The sequence below is a fragment of the Oxyura jamaicensis genome (genome assembly GCF_011077185.1).
Source record: "Oxyura jamaicensis isolate SHBP4307 breed ruddy duck chromosome 10 unlocalized genomic scaffold, BPBGC_Ojam_1.0 oxy10_random_OJ61, whole genome shotgun sequence".
Classification (NCBI taxonomy): Eukaryota; Metazoa; Chordata; class Aves; order Anseriformes; family Anatidae; genus Oxyura; species Oxyura jamaicensis.
Window position 1 is genome coordinate 21,695 of NW_023304203.1, and position 17,799 is coordinate 39,493.

Consider the following 17,799-nt stretch of genomic DNA (forward strand, 5'->3'; position numbering starts at 1 on the left):
CCCCCCCGCAGGCCCGTCCCCGCGGCCCTCCGGGATGAAGCTGAAGAAGCAGGTGACGGTGTGTGGAGCTGCCATCTTCTGCGTGGCTGTCTTCTCCCTCTACCTGATGCTGGACCGGGTGCAGCACGACCCCGCACGCCACCAGAGCGGGGGCAACTTCCCCAGGGTGAGTGGCAGCAGGCACGGCGCGGCCGAGGGCCGGGCAGGCTCCGGGGCCGGCTGGCACCCAGCCTGAGGCCGATCTGGTGCTCGGGGCAGAGCTCGTTCCCTGCTGCTGAGAGCGTGCAAACAGGGCCGGACCTGTGCGAGGAAGCCCCGAGCCAGGGCACCGCTCTCACCGGGGTGCCCATGTCCCCAGAGTCAGATCTCGGTGCTGCAGAACCGCATCGAGCAGCTGGAGCAGCTGCTGGAAGAGAACCATGAGATCATCAGCCACATCAAGGACTCGGTGCTGGAGCTGACGGCCCATGCGGAGGGACAGCCGACGCTGCCCCGACACCCACCTAACAGCTCCTGGTCGCTGCCCCCCGAGAGTCGCCCGAGTTTCCTCTCCGTCTCCCCACAAGACTGCCAGTTTGCCCTGGGGGGCAAGGGCCAGAACCCAGACCTGCAGGTGAGGGGCTGGGGTCTCGGCACAGCAGTGAGCACAGGGGGTGAGGGGCCCAGCCCTATGACAGCAAGGGAACGCGCAGCAGGGCACCTGCAGGGTACTGGCTCCACTCTGCTGGGGTCTCCCAGTCCGCTGCCTGCCATCCTGAGCTCGCTCTCCCCGTGGCAGATGCTGGCCGTGTACTCCCTGCTGCCCTTTGACAACCAGGATGGCGGTGTGTGGAAGCAGGGCTTCGATATCACCTATGAGCCCAATGAGTGGGACGCTGAGCCCCTGCAGGTGTTTGTGGTGCCGCACTCCCACAATGACCCCGGTGAGCAGAGACGGCACGTGCTCCCCCAGCCCCGGCCCTGCTGGCTGGGGAGGGCTGGGCCCCGCTCAGTGATCCCCCCACCTGTGCCGGCAGGCTGGATCAAGACATTTGACAAGTACTACTATGACCAGACGCAGCACATCCTCAACAGCATGGTGCTGAAGATGCAGGACGACCCCCGCCGGCGCTTCATCTGGTCTGAGATCTCCTTCTTTTCCAAGTGGTGGGACAACATCAGTGCCCAGAAGCGGGCTGCGGTGCGGAGGTAGGGCTGCCCCGTCTGCTGGGCCCTGCTGCCCGGAGGAGGTGCTGGGCGTGAGTGAGGGGGGCGTGAGGGAAGGGCCCCCCGGGACTCGGCTCTGGCTGCAGCGTGGAGTCCATGGGCTCCACGGAGCTCCCCACGGGCGCATGGGGAGAGTGTGGGCATTGCACCACAGCTGGTGATCGCAGAGGCTGCTGCTGAGAGCCAGGTGGCTCCAGGAGAGGGGGAGGCTCTGCCATGGATACGTGACTGACCGCAGGGCTCTGCCCTGAGCTGACCATGTCTCTGGGGTGTTTCCTGCAGACTGGTTGGGAACGGGCAGCTGGAGATGGTGACGGGTGGCTGGGTGATGCCCGATGAGGCCAATTCCCACTACTTCGCCATGATCGACCAGCTGATTGAGGGCCACCAGTGGCTGGAGAAGAACATCGGTGAGAGCTGGGTGGGCTGCAGGGTGGGCTGCAGGGGTGCTGGCTGGGGGACGCTGCTCACAAGAGGTGCTGACGGGTCTCTGTGCCCCCAGGCGTGACACCGCGGTCGGGCTGGGCCGTTGACCCCTTTGGGTACAGCTCCACCATGCCCTACCTGCTGAAGCGCTCCAATCTGACGGGCATGCTCATCCAGCGCGTGCACTACGCCATCAAGAAGCACTTTGCTGCCACCCAGAACCTGGAGTTCATGTGGAGACAGACGTGGGGTGAGGGGCTGTGGGAGGTGACTGCAGCAGCAGACCTGCCCAGGGACAGGTGGCAGCAGAGGAAAGCTGCTGACCACTACCCTGCATGGCCAGTGGGCTGAGTGCCGGGAGGCGATGCCTCTGCCCTGCAGTGGGCAGCCCCAGGGGGACCCCCAGATGTGCTGGTGCCTGGTGCCCAGAGAACTTGTGTACTGGGTCTGCTCTGCCCCCGCTTGGTGTGCCCTGCGCCCTCTGCCAGGGGCCAGGTGAGGGAGAGCCTCTGCTGATGCTCATCTGTCCTTGGTCCTGCAGACCCAGACTCCAGCACTGACATCTTCTGCCACATGATGCCCTTCTACAGCTATGACGTGCCCCATACCTGCGGGCCCGATCCCAAGATCTGCTGCCAGTTCGACTTCAAGCGCCTGCCAGGCGGCCGGATCAACTGCCCGTGGAAGGTGCCGCCCCGCGCCATCACCGAGGCCAACGTGGCAGAGCGGTGAGTGCTGCAAGGACAGGGGCGAGCGGCTCTGAGCCCCGTGGCCCGGCCTCCGGCAGCCAGCCTCACGCCCTGGCCCCGTGGCAGAGCCCAGCTCCTGCTGGACCAGTACCGCAAGAAGTCCAAGCTGTACCGCAGCAAGGTGCTGCTGGTGCCCCTGGGAGATGATTTCCGCTACGACAAGCCGCAGGAGTGGGACGCTCAGTTCCTCAACTACCAGCGCATCTTTGACTTCCTCAACTCCCAGCCGCACCTCCACGTGCAGGTAGGTGCCGGGAGCTCTGGGGCTGCCAAAGGGCCCCATGTGGCTGGCGGGGAGCCTGGGCAGGGATGCGCAGTACGGGGACGGGTGTGGGGCTCCCTGCAGCACTCAGAGCTGCGTGTGCTGTCCCGCAGGCGCAGTTCGGAACTCTGTCTGACTACTTCGATGCCCTTTACAAGAAGATGGGCATTGTGCCAGGCATGAAGCCGCCTGGGTTCCCAGTGCTGAGTGGCGATTTCTTTTCCTACGCGGACCGGGAGGATCACTACTGGACAGGCTACTTCACCTCCCGGCCTTTCTACAAGAGCCTGGACCGCGTGCTGGAGGCCCACCTCCGGTGAGGGGAAGCAGGCTGGGGCCCTGGGGCCGGGGCAGTGCGTGGGGAGTGGGGCTCAGGATGGTGCTGGCTGGGTGGCACCCCGCAGCCCCAGCCATCCCCCTGGCCTGTGCCCAGACACCGGTGCGCTGGGGATGGCCCAGGCACGGCTCAGGGGGTGATAAACCTTCACCAAGCCCGGGGCAGCCCGTGCACCTCCCCGAGGCCATCTGCCCTGTGCTTGGGCCCTGCCTGTGCCGGCTGCTCCTCTCCTCTCTGTCCTGGCCCCGTGGGGCCCGGGGGTGCTGGCGGGTCCTGGGTGACTCTGTCCCTGCGCAGGGGGGCAGAGATCCTGTACAGCCTGGCACTTGCCCACGCCCGCCGTGCTGGCGCTGACAGCCGGTACCCGCTGTCCGACTACGCCCTGCTGAGCAACGCCCGCCGCAACCTGGGGCTCTTCCAGCACCATGACGCCATCACAGGCACCGCCAAGGAGGCCGTGGTGGTCGACTATGGAGTCCGGTGCGTGCGGGTGGCTGGGGCACAGCCCGGGGGGGCAGCGTCAGCTGGGGGCTGGTGGGTGCAGGGCTGGCCGTGCTGGCTAGGCCCCAGTGGGATGTGGGGGCTGTGTAGGGGGATGCTGGGAGGGAGCAGAGGGGATGGTCCTGGGTGTCTCACTCTGCCCGGTGCTCCAGGCTGCTCCACTCCCTCTCGAGCCTCAAACGTGTCATCATCAACGCTGCGCACTACCTGGTGCTGGGGGACAAGGACGCCTACCGCTACGACCCTGCCGCACCCTTCCTCAGCACGGTGAGCAGCTCCCTGCCACGTGGCTCCCCACGCCCCGCTGGCCTCGTGCTCGGGTCGCCATGCCCTTCCCTGTGTGGCACAGCGCTGCCTGCCCACCCGCCGCTGGCTGGGGGCCCAGGGGAGCTGCCCCAATCCCCGGCCGCACCGCTGGGCCAGGCGGGCTGGGGGCAGTGGGGACGTTGCGGCTGACCCGCTGCTTTCCCTAGGACGACACGCGCCTCAACCAGGATTCGCTCCCAGAGAGAACAGTCATCAAGCTGGATGCCTTGCCACGGTAGGGCTGCACTCTGGGCTGTGGGCTGCATCCTCCTGTCCGGCAGTGGGGTCTCGTGGGGGCAGTGGGAGGTGATGGGGGGACCAAGAGCGGGGGTACCTGGGGCTCTGTGAAACAGCGTTTGTGTGTGTGCAGCTCCGGTGGGTGCTGTGGAGCGCAGGGCACGCGGGACACCCTGGGGCTGGGGGTGGCCATCCCGGTGCAACTCTGTCCTGCAGATTCCTGGTTGTGTTCAACCCGCTGGAGCAGGAGCGCCTGAGCGTCGTGCCGGTGCTGGTGGACTCCCCGCATGTGCGCGTGCTGTCTGAAGAGGGGCAGCCCCTGCCTGCCCAGCTCACTGCACTGTGGGGCTCCGCCACCAACATGGTGCCCGACGTCTACCAGGTATGGGGTGCCCCGCCACACACTGCCACCCCTGTCCTCACCCTGCACAGCCTGTGTGTGCCAACCTCCTGACACGCCACCAAACAAGTGGTTCTGTGCTACAATGGGACCTCCCATGGCACACAAGATCCCAGGCTCCCACGCACATTTCCCAACACAGAGACCCCAAAAGCGGGGCCCGTGTCCTGCTGGCAGCCAGCAGGTTGGCTGCCCACCACGGAAGCCCTTGGTCATGTCTCCCTGCTGCCCGCAGGTCTCTGTGCTGGCCCGCCTGCCTGCGCTGGGGCTGCGTGTGCTGCAGCTGCAGAAGTCCTTCGACGGCCAAGCCATGCTGAAGTCCTCTGTGCGCCTGTACCTGCACGGCCGGGACTTGCCTGTGCGCAAGCAGGAGGCTGTACCTGTGCACGTCTTCCCGACTACTCCTGACGACTTCTGCCTGGAGACCCAGCACCTGCGGGCCTGCTTCTCGGGGCACTCAGGCCTGCTGCAGGCACGTGCAGAGCCTGGGGGTGGCATGGTGGTGAAGGAGGGCAGGGTGTGCGGCGCTGCCCCGTGCAGGGTGCGCTCACTGTCCTGCCGGCCTGCGCCCTGCAGAGCCTCCGCCGAGCTGGGGAGGAGCGGGAGCAGAGGGTGAGCAGCGAGTTCCTTGTCTACGGCACCAGGACCTCCAAGGACAAAAGTGGAGCCTATCTCTTCCTGCCTGATGGCGAGGCCAAGGTATGGGGGCCTCCTTTGAGAGCCTGGCTGGCGGCTGTGCCAACAGCCATGGGACAGTCCTGGAGGCAGCAGCCTCACTGCAGCCTCCTTCCCCCACAGCCTTACACACCCAAGGAGCCCCCAGTTGTGCGAGTGACAGAGGGACCCTTCTTCTCAGAGGTTGCCAGCTACTACCAGCACGTCCAGACCGTGGTGCGGCTTTACAACGTGCCAGGTGAGACAAGTGGGGCTGTGCCAGGGAGGTCCCCAGCCCGGGGCCACTGGACGATGCTCCCTGCGGGGCCCAGCCACTCACTGCTGGCCCACAGGGGTGGAGGGGCTGTCCCTGGACGTGTCTTGCCTTGTGGACATCCGTGACCACGTCAACAAGGAGCTGGCCTTGCGCTTCAGCACGGACATCGAGAGCGATGACACCTTCTTCACAGACCTCAATGGCTTCCAGGTGTGCCAGCGGCCCGGGGAGGGATGGCAGCTGCCCGCAGGGGCAGTGCTTTGCCACCCCCAGCCCCCTGACCGCCGTCCCTCAACAGATCCAGCCCCGCAGGTACCAGCAGAAGCTGCCGCTGCAGGCCAATTTCTACCCTATGCCCGCCATGGCCTACATCCAGGACGTGCAGAGCCGCCTGACACTGCACACAGCCCAGGCCCTGGGGGTCTCCAGTCTCGGCAGTGGTGAGCCGGGGCCGTGGGGCTGTGCTGCCGGGGGGCTGTGGGGGGCAGCTGGCGGCTGCTAACGCCCGGGGCTCGGGGGCCCGCTCTCCGCAGGCCAGCTGGAGGTGATCCTGGACCGGCGCCTCATGCAGGATGACAACCGGGGCCTGGGCCAAGGGCTGAAGGACAACAAGCGGACCTGCAACCGCTTCCGCCTCCTCCTGGAGCGCCGCGCCACTGCCAACAAGGTGCAGGGGCTGGGGGCGCCGCAGGAGTTTGGGGGTCAGGAGCAGTGCTGCTCTGGTGCAGAGCCCAGCCCTGCCTCGGTACAGTGTGGGACGGTGGTGTCTGCAGGCAGCCATGTGTGCGGCTGGGCGCGGGGTGCCCTCCCCTGACACCTTATGGCCCTCCTGGCCACCAGGCTGGCACTGCAGAGGGACGGGGCCATGCCCTCAGTGTGGGGGGTGCGGGGAGGGCAGGGCTGCGCGGTGGGGTCTGCCCTGCGTGTGAGGGCACGGAGCCCTTATAATCACGGTGTTCTCATCTCATCGCCCCGTTGCTCTCGCTCCATGCACCATTTCACCCATTCAGAGCTCCAGCTTCTTTTCCAAACTGGCCTCCGTGTTTAAAGCTTTGGGCTTCCGTGGCGCCAGGACTGGCAGCCCAGAGGTAATGGCCGGTCCGGCCCTGCTGTCTCCCTGTCTCGTGCACTAGCTGCTAGCAACTAGCCTAGCCAGGCCCCTAGCGGGCTCGTAGCCTGACCATAGCCCAGCCAGAGCCGAGCAGGCTGTGCGGTGCGGCTGCTGTTCGGGTGCTGGGGAAGGAGGGGCCGTGCCTGGAGGCTCTGGGTGCCCGGTGCTGGCGGATGCCTGTCCTCTGGGTGCCACCGGAGAGGCCAAAAGGAGCGGGAGGCCCCGCAGGCCCCGGCGGGCTCTGCCTGGCCCCGCAGCCGCCTGGCCCATGCTGACCGCTTGCTCTTTGTCAGGTGCAGGATGGCCGCCCGGTCAGCTTCCCCTCCCTGCTGAGCCACATCACCTCCATGCACCTGAACGCCGAGGCCCTGGTCCTGCCTGTGGCCCAGGAGAAGCCAGCCCCGCCGGCCCTGCGCTCCTTCGCGCCCCTTGCTGCCACTGTCCCCTGTGACTTTCACATCCTCAACCTGCGGACGCTGCAGGCAGAGGTGAGCCGTGGCCCCGTGCTGCGTGGGCAGGGGGCACAGCCCGGTGACCGGGGGCTCGCAGCCGCCATCCCCAGTGCTGTGCCTCACGGCCCCGCTGCCCAGCAGGACGACTCGCTGCCCTCGGCCGAGGCAGCCCTGATCCTGCACCGCAAAGGCTTTGACTGCAGCCTGGAGGCCAGGAACCTGGGGTTTAACTGCACCACCAGCCACGGCAAGGTAGGAGCTGCCGCCTGCACCCACGTGGGGTCAGAGCTGTGCTGTGGCATCATGACACATGTGGCAACAGGCCTGCCTCGAGCATCCTGGGCTCCTGCCAAGCCAGGATTGGGGTGGGAGGGAGGGAGAGGCCCCCTGAACCTCAGAACCGGTGGCTGTTCGTGGGTCCCACAACGAAGCAGGCAGTCCCGCTCTGCCCCTTTCACAGGCAAAGCTGGAGGATGCTGGTTTTGCAGGAAGAGGGACTGGGGTCTGGCAAGGGCCCTGCACCCCCCAATGAGGGAGGGGAAAGCCTGGGCTGGGTCAGCGCAGGAACCTGGGTGCCCACGCCACCCGCCTCCTCCCTGCTCTCTCCCTATCTAGCTGGCGCTGGGCAGCCTGTTCCAGGGGCTGGAGCTGGGCTCCCTGCAGCCCACCTCGCTGACCCTGATGTACCCGCTGGGCACGGCCTCCAACAGCACCACCATCCGCCTGGACCCCATGGAAATCGCCACTTTCCGCGTCCGCCTGGGGTAGTGCCTCCCAGGGCGGGAGAGGAGCAGACTGGCTGTGCAGCCGCCAAGCCCCGCAGCGCCAGCACAGCCCGGGAGAGACTGGGCCGGCAGGCCCGTGGCAGGCAGGCGGCATTGGGCAGGAGGTGCCGGACCTGCAAAGGCTGCTGCCTTCTTATTTATTAGTCCTGTGTTCTCAGATAGATTTCAGACTGTGAACTGCTGCGGCAGGGCTGTGTGGAGGCTGCTGAACGCTGCCTGGTGCAGAAGGCGCAGGCTGGGCGCTGCTCTGAGCGGAGCAGGGCTGGTGGGGCAGCGGGACAGGCTGCTGCTGTGTAAGCACGGCTGCCTGGAAGGCGCCCACCGTGCAGCCCTGGGGCAGGGGCCCTGCTGGCGCCTGGGCTCCCACAGAGCGGCAGGGCAGCACGTGGGCTGCCAGCGGCCTGGCCGGGCAGGTGCTATGGACTGGAGACTGAGCTCGCCTGGAGCTTGTAGGAAACATGAGGCTGTTTCCAGGAGCCCCAGCCTGTGTCTGCTTTGTGGTTCTCGCACTGGTGGTGCTGGGCGGGGAGTGGTGCTCTACAGGGAGAGGCTCGGAGCTGTGCCCTGTGCCTGGGCGGGCTGGGAGGGCTGCAGGCAGCCGGCACTGTCCCTGCTCTGCACTGTGGGGCTCCTGTCCTGCCCCTGCTCCCTGGGGCTGAGCAGGGTGCAGGGCGCCGGGCACTCATGCCCTGGTGGCGTGGCTGGGACAACCACGCACAAAGACAAGGCAGTGCCTGGCTCTGGCCGGAGCAAAGGTTCTGGGGTGCAGACCGAAGGTGGGCAGCTCCCTATGCCGGCAGCAACGCATGGGGTGAGCATGGGGATGGCCTCTCCCAATGGTGCTACAATGCCTGCCCTTCTGGGGGTGGCCCAGACTGCTTGTGTGAATGAGCTGGTGGCAATGCCAAAGCACCTCGGGTCTGTGGTGGCTCAGAGGCTGCAGGAAGCCACGTTGCATCCCGGTTGCTGTGGATGCTGCACTCCCCTGCCCCCCCCGGGGCTAATTATTTCTGCTGGGGCACTGGTGGGCTGGGCTGCGGCACCCTGGGGAGGGCTGGGGAAGGAGGTGGTGCTGTCTGAGCTCCGTCTCGCTTTCCTTGCATCCCCCAGGCTCAGCTGCACGCAGCCACGGCACCGACAAGGGGCAGAGGACCTGGAGGCAGCGCGCAGCGTGCCGTGGCACAGGGCAGCACGCCCCTCACACCACCGCTGCTCAGGGTCTGGCTCAGGGTCCCTGGCTGTGGGACATATGGTGCCACGGGCTGGTGGGAGCTGCCTCTCTGCAGGGCACGCGTGCACCCACGGTGGCTGTGTCAGAGCCTGGCTAATGGCACGGCTGGCGGGGGGCCAGGCTGCTGCCCGCCGGGGCTGTCCTGCTGCCCGAGGGGCTGCAGCACAGCCTGCCCGCTGCCCCGGAGCCAGGGTGTGCTCGCAATGTGCCCATCTGGCCTGCAGCCTTCAGCCTCCATGCCGGGAGCCCAAGCAGGGCTGAGGTGGCCGGTCAGGGCTGATGGACCTGCTGCAAGGTGGGGATGGTGCCTCTGGTCTTGGCACTTGGCCCTGGAGAAGCTCATTAGCGATGCTCCCGCCTCCCGCCCGCGGTCCCTGCGGAGTGGGGCAGTAAGTGCAGGAGGCTCTAATGGCTCCAAGAGGCTCCTGATGGGCTGCGATGGAGGCGGGAGCAGGAGGGGCTGTGGTTTCTGCCTCAGACAGTGCCGGAGCTGCCTCTGCCCAGGGATGGCAGGGAAGATGCCGGGTGGGCTCCTGCTCCAGCTGCTCCTCGCCGCTGCTCTGTACCCCGGCATCCTCGGGACAGGTACAGCCCCTTTGCCCCTGCTCCCTGAGGTAGGGGCAGGCACTACCTGTCCTCCCCCTCTCTGCTGGGTTTGCGTCCCCTGGGTTGCTCCCTGACATCCCCGGCTGGAGGCTGTGTGGTCAGGGCTGGGGAGGCGGTGGTCCATGCTGGGGATGGGGGCCAGGCACGGTGGTGCCGGAGCTGGTCCCACTGCAGCACACCTGTGGGGCAAGAGGTGCTGCCCCTGTGGGGCAGGGGGGAACCAGGGAGACCAGAGTAGGGCTGCCGGGCTGGGGCTTTGCCCTCCCCTCCTGCTTTTGCCCTTCCCCGGAGCGTGCTGGTGCTGCAGCCCCGTGCCCACTGCTCCTGCCGCAGCCTCGGTGCAGAACCTGCACCTCTGCGAGGGCTACGCCGGCCCCGACGGCCGCTACCACCCTGGCTTCTACTGCCCGCGCCTGACGGACCCAGCCGCGCACCAGTACTGCTGCCGGCCCGGCCCCCACGCCCTCAAGTCCTGCTGCTCCCAGGGGGCCGTGGAGGCCCTCACCGGGGTGAACCTCTCCAGCCTCCCTGTGCCTGGCCTCCTCCGGTGAGCGGGGCCGTTGCGTGTGGCTGTGGGGCTGGCAGCACTGGGGTATCCCTGGTGCTGAGGTGCCCCTGCCTGCAGGAACCCGCTGGCCCTGCCCTTCGTGGGGCTCTACGGGCTCCTCGTCCTCATCCTCCTGGCCCTCGACCTCGTCCACTTCTACCGCACCAAGCGCTGCAGCCTCGGCCGCCTCCTGCCCTGCAGCCGTTGTCCATCCCGGGGCTCCCCGGCCGTCGGGGGGCTCCTGTCGCCCCCCCGCGGCATCCCCGGCCCCCCAGCCCTGGCCCCCAGTGCTCCTGGGGGGGCAGCGTAGGGGACCCGGTGGCTGCTGCCAATGGGGGACCGGGGGATGAGGATGGGGGGGGTTGGTGGGGCAGCACTAGGGGGCGGGGGGGAACTGGGGGGCAGTGGGGTCACACGGGGGGGGGGCACGGGGGCAGTACAGGAGTCACCGGGGGTCGCGCGGGGTCACCGGGGGTCGCGGGGGGGGGCGCCCTGCGCTGACACCGCCGGGCCGCGGGGGGGCGCTGGAGGCTGCGCCCGGCCCGGCCCCTCCCCGGCAGCGGCCTCCCGTCACGTGACGCGGGCGGCGGCGTCCGGGTTCCCCGGGCGATCGGCGGTGACGTCAGAGCGCGGCCGGAGCGGCCATGGAGGAGGCGGTGAGGGGCGGGCGGCACCGGGACGGGGACGGGGACGGGGACGGGATCGGGATCGGGATCGGGATCGGGATCGGACTGGACCTGGGGACAGGCCGGGGCTCGGGACGGGCGGGACGGGGACGGGGCTCGGGGACGGGACCGGTCTGGGCTGGGTCCGGGACTCGGGAATGGGACTGGGTTCGGGAACGGGACGGGACCCGACCGGACTCGGAGCGGCACCGGACGGGCCGGGACGGGCCGGGGCTCAGGGGACGGGACCGGGCGGGGCTCGGGGGACAGGCCGGGGCTCGCGGCGGGGGCCGGGGCGGGGAGCCGGTCCCGATCCCGGTGCCGTCCCCGCGGGGCTGCCCCGGCCCCGTCCGGTCCCGCCGTGGTGCCAGCCGGTGCCGTCGCAGGTGTCGGCGGGGCAGCTGCGGGAGCAGGGCAACGCGCTGTTCCAGGCCGGGCAGCACGCCGCCGCCCTGGCCGCCTACACGCGGGCGCTGAGCCTCAGCTGCGCCGAGCCCGAGCGCGCCGTGCTGCACCGCAACCGCGCCGCCTGCTACCTCAAGCTGGTGAGTGAGCCGCGGGACGGGACGGGACGGGACGGGACGGGCAGGGCTGGGCTGGGCTGCCCTGGGCCGCCCTGGGCTGTCCTGTGCTGCCGGCTGGGCTGGGCAGGGCTGCGCACCCTGAGCTGCCGGCTGGGTGCCCGCACAGCGACGCCAGCCCGCGGGCCAGGCGCTGATCCCTCCACTTGTCCTTTCCCCTTTCCCCAACCCCTGGCTGGTGCTGTCCCATCTCCCCAGGGGGTCGCTGTCCCCAGCTGGGCCGTGCAGATGCCCCGGGTCTGCACCCGAGACAGTCACAGCATCTTTGATTTCCTGTCACAAACCACGTCTGGAGCAGGGGGGAAGCACGGAGAACTTGAGGGGCTCAGAGGGGCAGGGAGCACCGCCACAGCGGGCACTTGAAAAGCATCAGGCCTTAGGGCTCCTCAGGGACCCCACGAGGGCTGTGCTCTGGGAAGGGCAGGGCACCCTTCTGGTCCCCAGCTCTCAGTGACAGTGTTTCCGCCCCCAAACGCCCCGTCTGTTTCCCTGTTCTTCTCTCAGTGGTGGGTGCAGCAGGCAGGGTGAATGCAGCCTGCACAGATGGTGTGCCAGACACCTCCTTCTCACCCGCTCTCTCCCTGCAGGAGGACTATGCCAAGGCGGAGGCTGATGCATCCAAAGGTACTGCCAGGGGTAGCCGGCAGGGACCGGCCTCTGTGTGCTGCCTGCCAAGGCAGATGGGGGCACTCCAGGGGCTCTGCGATAGCTCCCTCGCTCTTCTGCAGCCATTGAAGCCGACGGCCGGGACATGAAGGCGCTGTTCCGCCGAAGCCAGGCGCTGCAGAAGCTGGGCCGCTTGGACCAGGCTATCAGCGACCTGCAGAGGTGTGTCAGCCTGGAGCCCAAGAACAAGGCTTTCCAGGAGGCCTTGCGCGCCCTGGGGAGCAGCATGCACGAGAAGGTGAGGGGGAAGATGGCGTGTGGGGCGGCTGCTGCTGCACATCCCTGCGGGTGCGATGGGTGAAGGGGGCAGCAAGGGCTGAGCTGCTCTTTTTGGCCTGTTGCAGATGAAGACCATGTCCTGTACGGACTCAAAGGTGGAGCAGATGTTCCAGATCTTGCTGGATCCTGAAGAAAAAGATGCAGACAAGAAGCAAAAGGTCTGAATCCAGGGAACAGGGGGCAACTTGACTTGGGTGGAGGGCAAGGAGTGGAGGAATCGTATGCCTAGGTTGGCACTGCTGGCTGCACTGTGCGGTCCTGGGGAGCCCAGGCTTGCTGCCAGCAGAATGCTCCTTGGAGGCTGGGAGTGGGGCTGGGTGCTTGTGGTTGCTCCATGGGCTCCTACTTGAGGATCCCTGTGTGCAGGGGAGTCTGTTCCAGAGGGCAGGTGGCCCAAACATGCCTCTCTTTTCCCAGGCGGCACAGAACCTGATTGTGCTGGCGCGAGAGGAGGCCGGAGCAGAGAAAATCTTCCAAAGCGATGGTGTGCGGCTGCTGACGCGGCTGCTTGACACGGCCAAGGCTGACTTGATGCTGGCAGCCCTGCGCACCCTCGTGGGGCTGTGCTCCGGGCACCGCTCCCGGGTAGGTGCCACTGGAGCTCAGCCCTCCTGTGTGTGGGGACCATGGGGAGGCTCCGAAGTACGTCGGGCCAGGGAGCACAGGTGGCCTTTGCCTGTGTTGTGCTGTAGCCCTGCTGCTGAACAGTGGAGCTCTAAGTTGTCACCTGCCAGGCCTGAGTTGTGAGAGCCTTGCTGTGGAGGGGGACCGTTCTCATAAGATGCTGGGGAGTGCCAGGTTTTTCCCCCAAAGTCCCCAGCAGGTGCCTGTGCTTGTACCTACAGACCATGGCCATCCTGGCAGAGCTGGGGGCCCCACGTCTCTCGGCAGTGCTGGGTGTGGAGCACGAGCAGGTTTCCCTGGCTGCCTGCAACCTTCTGCACGTCATGTTCGATTCCCTGAAGGAGGGACTGCAGAAGGACTTCCGTGGCAAGGAGGATGCGGTGGTGCTGGGTGAGTGGCTGGCGTGGCGTGGGGAGGTGCTGAGCTGCAGTGGGTTCTGCTGCTGCCTGCCTTGCCACAGCTCCCTGCCTCTGGGCCTGGATTAACACGGGCTTAAGCTGGGGGTCAGGATCCCCTGATCCCAGCAGCTCCTGCTGGCCTTACCATGATGGGGTGAGGCCTGTGTGCAGGGCACTGACTTCTGGCCCTGTCTCTCCTGGAAGATTCCTCCAAGGACCTGAAACTGCTGATCAAGGACCTCCTGGAGCTGCTACCTCTGGAAGGGGCCTCCGCGCACGGCCGTGACAACGCCCTCAACCTGCTCATCAAGGTGGTGCCCAGGAAGTCACCAAAGGAGACCAACAACAGCATGAGCCTCTGGGTGATCGACCAGGGTGAGTGAAACAGCCTGCAGCATCCCGCTGGGCCGTCACACCCCTCTGCCCTGGGGCGACACGTGCTTCGGCTCTGCAGGAGCGAGGTGTCTGCGCATCCCGTTTTGCTCCTCGCTGGGTGCCTGAGCTCTGTGTCCTCCTAGGCCTGAAAAAGATTCTGGAGGTGGGCAGCACAGTGTGCGGAGCCCCGGGCAGCCTGCCCGTGACAGAGAACACCCGGATGAGCGCCTCAGTCCTACTGAGCAAGCTTTACGAGGACCTGAAATGCGATGCTGAGAGGGAGAACTTCCACCACTTGTGCGAGGACTACGTGAGGTGAGCCCGGGCTTCCCTGGGGCAGAGGAGGGCTCCGTCTTGTGCAGCCAGGAGCATTCTGCTGCTGTTCCTGCCTCTGCCAGAAGTGGCAGCACCCCTGTTTCCAGACTTCTTGCTTTTATTGGTAAAAGCAGATTGCAGACCACCAGAGACCTGCCATGCCGCTGGTCCAGCAGGGCAGTGCTGCGTGAGGCTGGAGGCGTTGGGTGGGATCAGCCTTATCCCTCCTGGCGTTCTTCCCCTGCAGGAGCTGGTTTGAGGGGCACGAGCTGGCCGGGAAGCTGCGGGCCATACAGACGGTGTCGTGCCTGCTGCAGGGCCCCTCAGACGCTGGGAACAGGGTGCTGGAGCTGGAGGGGATCATGGACAGCGTGCTGTCCCTCTGCGCCTCTGTCTGCGAGGCCCACCAGCTGGTAGCAGTGGAGGCGCTGATCCACGCTGCTGACAAGGCCAAGCGCGCGTCCTTCATCACTGCCAACGGCGTCAGCCTGCTCAAGGAGATCTACAAGCACAGCGAGAGGGACAGCATCCGCATCCGGGCGCTGGTGGTGAGTGTGGCAGGGCGGGAGGAGCAGCAGTGCCGAGCTGCTGGATGGGGCTGGGTGTGCAGTGGTGGCCCGTGGGTCTTGTCCCTGGTGGGGGGCTGCCACGGGGGCATCGCAGCCTCTCCCGCCCTGACGCTCTGCTCCTCACAGGGGCTCTGCAAGCTGGGATCTGCCGGAGGCACTGACTTCAGCATGAAGCAGTTTGCTGAGGGCTCCACGATGAAATTAGCCAAGCAGTGCCGCAAGTGAGTGCTGAGGACTGCGGGGTGCGTTGGGGGGGGTGCCCTGCAGGGTGGGCTCACGGGGCCATCTCGCAGGTGGCTGTGCAATGAGGCGATCGATGCGGGCACACGGCGCTGGGCTGTGGAGGGCCTGGCCTACCTCACTTTTGATGCGGATGTCAAGGAGGAGTTCGTGGAGGACAAGGCAGCAATGCAGGCCATGTTCCAGCTGGCCAAGGTGAGCGCTGAGCGCCACAGGGGGAACGCTGCTGCTGGGGGAACGTGCCCAAGTGCCCCTCCTGATGGAGAGGGGTGTGGGGCTGGGGTGTGCACGGGGGTCTGGTGGTGCTGAGCGGGCTCAAGCCCTGCTCTGTCCTACGTCACGGGTGCGACAAGTGTCCCGTTACCCCTGCAGTCAGAGGACAGGAGCGTGCTCTATGCAGTTGCCTCCACACTAGTGAACTGCACCAACAGCTACGACCACGAGGAGCCGGATCCCCAGATGCTGGAGCTGGCCAAGTACGCCAAGCAGCACATTCCAGAGCAGCACCCCAAGGTGAGGGGGGAGTGATCTCAGGAGCTGTGGGGAGCCTTGGCCCCACAGGAGAGTGGGTGGGTGAGACAGGGCCTGGCCTCCTGAGCAGGGGCGGGGTGTCCAAAGGTACCATTTTGGTGCCTTTGGGGTGATGGCCGCAGGGCTGGGCATCAGGAGGTGGTGGCAGGTTGGGTGCCAGCTCTGAAATGAGCGGTGCCCCTGCCCCGGGACAGGACAAGCCGGACTTTGTGAAGCGGCGGGTGCGGAAGCTGCTGACGGCTGGCGTGGTGTCAGCCCTGGCCTGCATGGTGAAGAGCGAGAACCCGGCACTGACCAACTCCTGCCGGGAGCTGATCTCCAGGTACAGGGAGCAGGGGCAGGCGGGTGGGAGCTGCCTTCTGAGGCTGCTGGCACCCTCCTGCAAACTTAGTGCCTGTGGCGAGCCCAGGCTTCTAGGAGCAGAAGGGGGATGTCTGGCACAGCCTGAGCCCGCTGCTGGTATCTGGGTGGCACTGGCACCCACCACAGCAGGTTCCAGACTCTGTCTGCTCCTGCCCTGTCTGTAGGGTGTTCCTGGCCCTCGTGGCGGAGGCAGAGGACCGAGGTGGTGTGGTTGCGCAGGGAGGAGGCAAGGTGAGGTGGTGGGTGCCACGGTGCCCCCGGCCTGTTCTGTGGGGATGGCTGGGGCTGTGACCAGCTGTAGGACAGGCTGATGCATCTCCATCTGCAGGCTCTCATCCCGCTGTCCCTGGAGGGCACTGAGGTGGGACAGACCAAGGCAGCTCAGGCCCTGGCGAAGATCACCATCACCTCCAACCCAGAGATGGCGTTTCCTGGGGAGCGGGTCAGTGTCACCACCAAGGGACAGGCCTGCCATGCTGCACAGGGCTTGGAGGGGACAGCCAGGGGGTTGCAGGGGAGCAGCACAAGGAGGGCTGCAGGGCAGGGGCTGCCATGGTCTCTGTGAGCAACACCGGCAGCAGGGCAAGCTTTGGTTCCTCATTTCCCCCTGAGACAGGGCTTGGCAGCCCAGGAGATGGAGGCCAGAGGGGTGGCAATCTGAGTTTGCCCTTCCTCGGGAAGGAGGCAAAAGACCCTGGTGGTTTCCACAATGGCCTGATTGTCCAGGCCTGGCTGCAAGGAGCACTTCTGCCTTTCTGCTAGGTCTGCCCATACTCCATACAGGGACAAAGTCCCTGCCCTCTGGTTCGAGCCCTGCACTGCTGTTTCCACAGATCTACGAGGTGGTGCGGCCCCTGGTCAGCCTTCTGCACCTCCAGCGCACAGGCCTGGAGAACTTTGAGGGGCTGATGGCGTTAACCAACCTGGCTGGCATCAGCGAGAGGCTGCGGTAGGGCAGTGGGGCTAAGGCCGAGCTGTTCCAGGCGGGGGGAGAGGGGGGCCCAAGCCTGGATGGGTGCTGCCCTGGCCAGAAGTGGTGCGGGGGTAGCACGGCTGGGCAAGGAGTGCTCACCCCTGCCCTGCTGCAGGCAGAAGATCCTGAAGGAGAAGGCTGTGCCCATGATCGAGGGCTACATGTTTGAGGAGCACGAGCTGATCCGGCTGGCTGCTACAGAGTGCATGTGCAACATGGCCATGAGCAAGGAGGTGAGGGCCGTGCCGCACTGAGGGGGTGGCTGCTTGCCCTGGGCTGCTGGCCACCTCCCTCCCTGCTGGCCTGCAGGTGCAGGAGCTGTTCCTGGCTGAGGGCAGCGACCGGCTGAAGCTGATGGTCCTGTACAGTGGGGAGGAGGATGAGAAGCTGCGGCGGGCGGCCTCAGGGACCCTGGCCATGCTGACCGCGCTGCATCCCCCCATCTGCAAGAGGATCCCGCAGGTGGTGAGTGCCCAGGGCGGGGATAGCCCCGCGTGTCCCCTACCCCATGTGCTGGGGTCCCGTACGGTACCCAGGGGCGCAGTGCTGCGGCTGCCCATGGTGCTGAGCACCCCGCTCTGCCCACAGACGGTGCACTGGCTGGAGATCCTGCAGGCGCTGCTGCTCAGCCCCAGCACGGAGCTGCAGCACCGCGGGGCCGTGGTGGTGATGAACATGATGGCGGCCGAGCGCGGCGTGGCGGAGCAGCTCATCGCCAGCGAGATGCTGGAGATCCTCTCGGTGCTGGCCAAGGACCGGGACAAGCCGCGCGTGGCACAGGCTGCTCAGGAGGCCCTGGCGCAGGCGGTGGCCTACGGCCTTATCAAGCCCGGCCCCGGCCAGGAGTGAGGCTGGGCCCGGGGCCTGCCCTGCACACGCTGCTCCGGGCTTACGCTCACCGTGCTCACCACACTGCCCCGGAACCGACCGGGGGCCGCCCGCGGGGGCTGCACGCTGGGACCGGGCCGGGCCCCCCCCGCCCGCTGCCGCCGCGCCCCGGGGTGGAGGAGGACGGGGCCCTCCGCCGCCTCCGCCGCCTCCGCTGCCAGTGCCTTAACGGGGGGACGGCACCGGGGGCGGCCGGTGACCCCGCACTAAAGCTGCTCCTGACCGACGGCCCCGCCTCCGCGTCT

At 67.0% G+C, this 17,799-nt stretch overlaps 4 protein-coding genes across 6 annotated transcripts in view; all 4 read left to right on the forward strand.

Annotated features, from left to right (window-relative positions):
• Window positions 1-12,316, forward strand: part of FES (FES proto-oncogene, tyrosine kinase) — an 18,829-nt gene extending 6,513 nt beyond the window's left edge. Inside the window, 2 exon segments of the mRNA XM_035312175.1 lie at window positions 2,397-2,400; window positions 12,303-12,316. The gene's annotated coding sequence lies outside the window, so the exon portion shown is untranslated.
• Window positions 8-8,179, forward strand: MAN2A2 (mannosidase alpha class 2A member 2). 3 transcript variants are annotated; one of them, XM_035312171.1, is made up of 22 exons: window positions 8-166; window positions 359-613; window positions 779-923; window positions 1,017-1,188; window positions 1,489-1,616; window positions 1,709-1,882; window positions 2,174-2,360; window positions 2,448-2,625; window positions 2,757-2,959; window positions 3,278-3,460; window positions 3,634-3,748; window positions 3,955-4,022; window positions 4,241-4,406; window positions 4,660-4,896; window positions 5,001-5,123; window positions 5,223-5,337; window positions 5,432-5,565; window positions 5,654-5,795; window positions 5,889-6,022; window positions 6,760-6,954; window positions 7,057-7,170; window positions 7,534-8,179. In XM_035312171.1, the coding sequence occupies exons 1-22, from the start codon at window positions 35-37 to the stop codon at window positions 7,684-7,686; spliced, it is 3,453 nt and encodes a 1,150-aa protein (XP_035168062.1). In that variant the 5' UTR covers window positions 8-34; the 3' UTR covers window positions 7,687-8,179. The 3 variants fall into 3 exon arrangements, with proteins under 3 accessions (XP_035168062.1, XP_035168063.1, XP_035168064.1); XM_035312172.1 differs by having other exon boundaries at window positions 35-166; window positions 7,060-7,170; window positions 7,534-7,686; XM_035312173.1 differs by lacking the exons at window positions 6,760-6,954; window positions 7,057-7,170; window positions 7,534-8,179 and adding an exon at window positions 6,366-6,503 and having other exon boundaries at window positions 35-166.
• On the forward strand, window positions 8,518-10,427 carry LOC118157738 (protein shisa-like-1). The gene is made up of 3 exons (XM_035312202.1): window positions 8,518-9,519; window positions 9,874-10,087; window positions 10,166-10,427. Exons 1-3 carry the CDS (start codon window positions 9,138-9,140, stop codon window positions 10,395-10,397), a joined length of 828 nt encoding a protein of 275 aa, XP_035168093.1. The 5' UTR covers window positions 8,518-9,137; the 3' UTR covers window positions 10,398-10,427.
• Window positions 10,600-17,780, forward strand: UNC45A (unc-45 myosin chaperone A). The gene is made up of 20 exons (XM_035312174.1): window positions 10,600-10,743; window positions 11,139-11,297; window positions 11,921-11,957; window positions 12,062-12,237; window positions 12,344-12,436; window positions 12,696-12,863; window positions 13,124-13,292; window positions 13,505-13,675; window positions 13,819-13,990; window positions 14,238-14,538; window positions 14,686-14,780; window positions 14,853-14,994; window positions 15,172-15,312; window positions 15,525-15,652; window positions 15,858-15,924; window positions 16,022-16,135; window positions 16,527-16,642; window positions 16,782-16,899; window positions 16,976-17,131; window positions 17,255-17,780. The coding sequence occupies exons 1-20, from the start codon at window positions 10,732-10,734 to the stop codon at window positions 17,513-17,515; spliced, it is 2,796 nt and encodes a 931-aa protein (XP_035168065.1). The 5' UTR covers window positions 10,600-10,731; the 3' UTR covers window positions 17,516-17,780.
• The last annotated feature ends 19 nt before the right edge of the window (window positions 17,781-17,799 follow it).